General features: G+C 46.7%; 1 protein-coding gene across 1 annotated transcript; it reads right to left on the reverse strand.

The window, feature by feature from the left end:
* Positions 1-2,226: 2,226 nt before the first annotated feature.
* ARL11 (ADP ribosylation factor like GTPase 11) lies at positions 2,227-4,539 on the reverse strand. The gene has a single exon (XM_058800180.1). The coding sequence runs from the start codon at positions 4,426-4,428 to the stop codon at positions 3,823-3,825; it is 606 nt and encodes a 201-aa protein (XP_058656163.1). The 5' UTR covers positions 4,429-4,539; the 3' UTR covers positions 2,227-3,822.
* Between the last annotated feature and the right edge of the window lie 2,706 nt (positions 4,540-7,245).

Raw genomic sequence — 7,245 nt, forward strand, 5'->3', positions numbered from 1 at the left:
TTTAAAAACCAGTCCTACAGAAAAGTTAGTAAATCAGTGAGGAATAAGCTATGTCCTTTCATCAACAGTGTGAAAGAGCAGGGAGGTGTCTTGGTGTCCTTGAAAAAACAGCAAGGCATGGTGGTAACTCCCACTGCAGTGATCCCTGCAAAACAGAGAAGGGATGGGAGGCCCAGGGGCTGGAATTGCCGATAGGGCTGGGCAGGGAGGCTGCTGTGACAGCTCCAGGCAGAGTAGATGATTGTAAGGCTCACCTCAGTGGAGGGGTGGCTGGGAAGGTTAATGCACAACTATGGATTCTGGTTATGTCCCTGTAAAGGTTAATACACACCAGAGTGCATCCAGCAAAGTTTCTAAAAAAGGGTCTTGAGCAACCAGAGTAGGCTCTGGGACAAATAACTCCTGAAGGATGCTTCAAATTTGTGAGGAACCTAGAAAAAAGTTCTAAGGATTTTTCTTTTACCTGCAATTCAGAGAGAAGCTATGTTATTTTTAGAAATCGGTGCCGAGACTGTGACATCTATCACATGCCCGTGGAGATGGAAACTAAGTTTGAGGGTGCTCTTCTGGCTGAAATCCATGAGGAGAGATGTTTTAGGGATTAATATCACTCCATGTGGCAGGGGCTCTCCTGCAGAATTGCCAGGAAAGAGGTAACAAACTTCCCTCCCTCGAGCTGGCTGCTTCCTGCAGACTGCCTTTGAACCAGGCAGGAGTTTTGACACCAAAACATTTAAGTGCTCCTGGGTGAGTGTCCAGCAAGCCTTTGATTAGAGCAGTGCAGTGCTCATTAGACTGACTTGTTTTAGCAGCTGTCCAACACAGGAGAAAAGAGAAATCATTGGAAGTAAACTCTGTGTTTCTATTTCAAATATTATTACCCATCATTGCTCTGACAGTCTCTGAACAATGGCATAAAATGGGCTGAGTAATGTGACCCAGCGTCCAGAAAAGCCTTATTCCAGAAAACAAGGCTGGTAAATCACATGGTGCCCCATGAGATGGGGTGTTTTGCCAAATTACTGCTTCAGGGGAAGTGAGAACAATTTCAGTAACTGGAATGTTGCTTCATCAGTTTCAGACCCTCAGGATTCCCATTGCCCTTCCTTCCTCACCTCCCACCTTGCTGTTTGCATTTTTAATCGGTGATGTCTGCCAAAGGCTGGTGGTTACCTCTATTTGCTGCCAGAAAACCCCACTTTTTATCTTTTTAAAGAGCTTAGAAAACAGTCAGAGAAAAATGGGAAGGCTTCAGTGCCTCTTTTTACTACCAGCAGACAATCCTGTAGAGCTGAATGCAGGCATCAAGGGGCAATTAGGAGCAAGACATCACCACAACACCCTTTCAGTCTCTGTTGAATTTACCTTGCTGCACAATTCTCTGTTTTGTGCCATGTGAGACACAAGACCAAAACACCAGCAAACTCAACTAGTAAAAGGTTTTTTTGGCATGGCAATGCAGTACAGAGCCTTTTATGGCCATTTGGGACACTAGCCTCTAGAACTCGTGTCCAAAATGGCCAACAGATGTGTTGGAGCCTTGGGTGCTAGAGACAAAAAATTACCACCTGCAACAAGCTGGAGGTAGATCAACCAGCTTATGCCACCTGCAAAGATGTGAAGACTGATTTTGTCCTCCTCACCATGCACACAGGTCATGGAATTAATTATATGGTTCAGTGCTGTTTAAATACTCTCATAACTGTGACTGCTTAGGCCACATCGTCACTGCAGCACTGTTTTAGTTCTACATCAATGCAGCTAAAACAGTTGGAAGGACTCTTTTATTGAGACTTTCCTATAAATGTCTGATTCTGTTTCTTTGTGACTGTTTGAGCTCTCTATCCCAGCTGCTGCCTTCTATGAAGTACAGCTAATAACAGCACCAGCAGCATCTGGACAATTTATTCCTTAACAACTGTAAAATGTATGAACAGAGGGGGATTTTGCTGTGTATTTCTCCTTGGTGTTTCTAGGCTGAGTATTCTGTTCCTTGAAAGCAGCTGATTTCTGAATAGAAACAGAAATGGAAAATAGAAATAAAAATGTTGTATCCTATCCCTCCCCTTCCCCCATTCATCTCATAATGAAGCAGGGACTACTATGAAATATTTTAATTTTAACTCTGGATCACAGAATCTTGGATACACATTTTATACATCTTTCCAATGTTAGGTTGAGCAGGACTGGCCAAAGACCATCACTGCCACATGGCACCTGGTCCTGCTGTGAGCTGCACAGGTGTTTTCCTTTGCCCTGAACAGAGCTGAGTGTCTGTGCCCAGAGGTGCCCATGGTCACCAGCCAGTGCATGTGGAGTGGTCTCATGCAGTCTCAAAAGTCTGAGAAACAGGGTTTGTCTTGGCTGTTCAGGCCACCATGAGGATATTTAGAGGTTGACTGGCCATGGTGACATATTTCCAAGCATCTAAAAGTCAGGTCTGATTTTTTTATATTTAAACATAATCCAAGGAAAATGAGGGACAATTTCCATGAAATAATTCTTTGAAAAAAATGGTGAATGGAGAAAGAAAGAACCATTACAAGAAATGCATAAATTAATACACACATATCCTCAAACTGCATTACACCATCAAATCCCAACTTGTTTCCATGGCTTGAAGATTATTATACCTGGAGATGCCACACTAAAACCAATTAGTTGCTTGCCCATTTGATGTCCTGAGCTTACAGTGCTCCCATCCAGCCATTCCTTTCAGTGCTTTCCTGCATTCCCAGCCAATGAACATGTGATCCAGGCTGAGAGAGGAGGAGCATGGGGCACATCCAAGCTCCCTCCTTGTGAGGATCATCCCATCTGGATAGATGTATCTGGGCTGAGAGCTGCAGAATGAAGAAAACTTCTGTTCCTTGCACACCTCTCTGTTAAAATTATTAGATATTTAAAACCATCCTTGCTGAACCTCTGGACACACAAGTGCAGTGGATGAGTGGAGCATGGTGACAGTGGGACAAGCTGCAGCCAGAGATGGGAGTCCAAGAGATGTGGCCAAAACTGCTCCTTGATGGGAGTTTTGCTCAGAGATCCTCCTGGTGGGTTTTGGTGGTGAGGAGCTGGGTGTTTCCCATGTCAGGACCCAGGACATCCCTCTGGCTGTCCTGAGCAGCCAAGACCCCTGCCAGGGGGCTCAGAGCCTGGCACAGAGCTCAAAATGCCTGTGGCTTTGATTATGACCCGTGGAGCAAGTTACTGACCTTAGATGAAGATCTGCAAGCCATGACAAATTAAGTAGAATGATAGTGAATTTATCACAAGGCGAAAAAGTAGATTTTGGGGTTTTTAGAATGGGGATTCAGGGGGGCAAGACGGAGGGATCTGGGTGTGTCCAGCCTTTCTTCTTCTTCTTCTTCTTGGCCTCCATCTTCTGCTGTGATGTTGGCACTTTTAGATTGACTTAGAGTGGAAGATTACTGTCTAACATAGGTAATAGGTATTGGACAGTAATTGTAAATATTGTATATGTAATTTTTTGTATAAAGACATAACACCACCCTGGGGGCAGCCAGAGTGCCTGGACTGTCCTGCTGGATGGACGTGGGCAGGACAGGGGAAAGAATTTTATAGATAAGATACAAAAAACAACCTTGAGACCAAGAAATGAAGAGCTCTGACTCCTTCTTCAAGCGCCGGGCTGGGAAAAGAAACTTTCTAACATTTCTCGGGGTCACTCTGAGCAGCGAGAGACCCCGACACCACCGAGTGTCCCAGCTGCAGCTGTGCTCTTTGTAGGGGTGCCTGGAGGCTGGGATCCCCCGCGACAAACCTGCTGGCAGCCGGGAGAGGGAGGGGTCCGTGTGAGGGTCAGGTTTGCTCTGGAGCTTGCCTCCTCTCCGCCAGCTCCGTGATGAGCTGCTCCTGGGACAGGGAGCTGTGCCCCGAGCCCCGCAGCAGCATTCCCAGGATGGCCAGCACTTCCTGCAGGCCCTGGCCGGTGCGGGCGCTGCAGCCCCGGAGCATCCAGCGGTGCCTGGCCAGCCCCCCCAGCCGCAGCATCTCCCCGAGCTGGGCAGGAGCCAGCGCTCCCGGCACGTCCTGCTTGTTGGCCAGGAGCAGCACGGGGGTGCCAGCCATGCCGGGGTGCCTCAGGGCCTCCTCCAGCGCTGCCATGGCTTCGGCCAGCCGGGCCGTGTCCGTGCTGTCCAGCACGAAGATGAGGGTGTTGATGTCCTCCAGGTAGTTGGGCCAGCTGGCCCGCAGGCTGTCTTGTCCCCCCACATCCCAGAGGGTGAAGGAAATGCCACAGGGAGTTCTCAGAGACTCCACGTTGAATCCCACCGTGGGGCAGGTCTCCACAGCCTGGCCGCTCTTCAGTTTGTACAGAAGGGTGGATTTGCCAGCGAAGTCGAGCCCCAGCATGATAACTCGAGCATCTCTTTTCCTCCAGCCTTTGGAGATCAGCTTCCCCATCAAGATACTGCCGGTGCGGGGGGAAATGCAGCCAAAAAGAAAAAAACAAACAAGCGTATTTCCTCGGTGATGTCAGTCATTAGCAGAGGGCTCAGCCCTGCCTCTCCGAAGGAGCACCCGAGGTTTGCTGAAGAAAGGCGCGGGCAGCGGCTTTTGCTTCTCTCGGTAGCTCAGATGAGGTGGCAGCGAGTGTTTGCGAGGTGTGCAGCAGAGCCAGGGAGCGCTGCTCACATCAGCAGCTCCCACAGCCCCGCTCCGCTGCTGCTCACTCCTTTCCATTCAGGACCCGAAGGGATTGGTGCGAACGAGAGCTAACATTTTGCAGGAAGAGGTGGGGAGACTCTGCAGTGTTTCCTCCTCACCACATACATACATAAATGAGCTTCTGTTGATTGGCTTGTCTAGCAGAAATCCACCCCCGGCAGGACAGGACAAGGAGGAACCCGGGCTTCAGACCAGGGTTGCTCCAGGAATTTGCTGAATCACAGCTCAAGGGTGGGGATTCAAAGCCTCTTGAGCAACAAGACGATTTTTCTGCCAGCCTTGTGTTAAAAAGTACAAAACAAATCACTGTATCATCAGCTTTTACTACCTTTAGTGCAAATGGTAACAACAGCAATTTTAAAAAATGCACACAAGCATGTTTTTTGAAGTCTTATGGAAATACGAGTCAAAACGCCATTCCTGGGGCAAAAATCCATAATATTCTCTACATCAAAGTATTTACGACATTTCAACTTTTTCAAGTGAAGCAAAGTTATGTGGCTGAGGGGCTACAAAAATCCCCTAAAAGAACAGAAAACTGTTTACCAAGACAGCACCCCTTGCACTTTACAAGCCAGAGGCAAAAATGTGCTGCTGCAACAACTCCCAGCCTCGCTTGTGCAAGAGCAGCTGAAGGCAGCCAGCAGAGTCCCAGCAAAGCCAGTATTTATTTCCCTTCTTTATTGGTTGGGTTCGGCTCCTAAGAGGCTGCTCAGAGGTGTGCAGACCTCACCTCACAACAGTAAGGCAGAGCTGCTCTCTAGCCACCTTTATCTGAGAAAGAAATGGGACTCACCCCTGCTTCCCTGGGCCCACAGGGGAATTTTTAACACATCTGTGGGAGATGCAGTTTCCTCAGCAATAACCTCCACATGACAGCTCCACGTCACAAGCATTGCTGGGGATGGAGTTCAGCACAGCATGTGGAAGGGACTGTCTGGTCAGCTGGTCACTGAGAGGCATATTTCTTCCTCTGGGGGCAAGATACTTCAGTTTTCCATCTTTTACAGAAAGGAAGATGCACGAGAAAAAAAGAACACGAGGAGTCCAGCCCGCTTAGGCTGCATGGGATTGCAAGGGGTACAAAACAGACCACATTTTGCAAGATAATTCTGTGATAAATGCCTCTCCCATTGTTAACCCACAGAGCTGGTTGGCACCAGAGCCTCCACAGGATTTATGCAGCTTGTGGATGTGTAAGATGGGTTTTAACAATGTGGAATACCAGATTGGAATGAACTCAAGGATTATCTGGTCCAACCAACCTTTCGAGGCAAAAGCATGTTTTAAAAGAAGCTCAGCCAAATCTTAAGTGTCCCCAAGTGCTGGGGAACACACCACTTCTCTGGGGAGATGATTCCAATGGTGGATTTTTCTCATTGTGAAAAGTTATCCTCTTGTGTGCAATCAGAATCTCCCCAGGAGGAAATTGTACCCATTACTGCTCACTTTTTTCCATAGACCCCTTGTAAAAAGGGATTCTCTATCTCCTTTGTAACCACCCTTTGAATATTGGAACACATTGATCAGGACTTTCATAACCCTTTTTTCTCAAGATTCAACAATAAAATCATGCAGTTCACATGTGATCTTTTCTAAAACCAGTCTGTAAGTGCAAACCTGGCAGAAAGCTCCCTGGATGTGGATAAGAAAAGAGATCTGTAATGCACAGTGGATTCTGGCCCTTCAGGGCACTGCTTGCACACCCTGAAGTGTGTGTTGCTGCCTGAGGGTTATCCTTTGGTCCATGTTCTTTACTTTTTAAAATAAATCCTTTGTTAAAGTGAGGGGGAGACGACCATCCTTTAATGCATCGAACTCCAATTTATTGATTGATCAGTCACTTTAAATAACAGTGTTAATTAACTTCATGCATATTCCAAAATCCAGGTTTACGATAGGCTAACAGAGAAAACTCTAACCACTCCTTTTGTTTTACAATACCGATAATTGTTTACACAAAACTAAACCAGTGTTCCCACTGTGATATGAAAGGTTCCCAAAACTTCCATATCTGTTCTCAGGGTGCCATCTTTTCCCAGAGAGGGTGTTTTGCTTGTTATGGGAAGACTGCCTGAGAACCTTATTGTTTATAAAGTGATGCCTGAGAGAGTCTAATTGTTTATAGAAATCAGGCTGGGAACTGCTTTTGGAACTGCTTTGCAACTACCTTTTACTTTTCTCTCAATTGCATGGCTTCATGGCCTTTTTCTTTAAGCCATGCTTGAACTAAACTCCCGACAATCCTTGTTCTGCTTGTTCACCACTTTGGAATAACCTTCCCATATTTCATTGCCCTTTAAGATCAGTATACTTGGTATTTTTAGACATAACAGTGGGTCAAGTGAATGGTGTCTTGATCTTTTCATGTTTATCCTGCCTTTGCTGCTGCTCATTCTCTCTGAGACTTGGCAGGCAATGGTGGCACACATCTGACCAGACATTCATAGTACTGTAACTTCTTTCAAGTAAATTAAAATGCAGATACAGGAAGCAGGGATGGAGACTCTACCATTCAGTGAATAATTGAGCATTTGAGATATGATGTGATGG

The sequence above is a fragment of the Ammospiza caudacuta genome, chromosome 2 (genome assembly GCF_027887145.1).
Source record: "Ammospiza caudacuta isolate bAmmCau1 chromosome 2, bAmmCau1.pri, whole genome shotgun sequence".
Lineage (NCBI taxonomy): Eukaryota > Metazoa > Chordata > Aves > Passeriformes > Passerellidae > Ammospiza > Ammospiza caudacuta.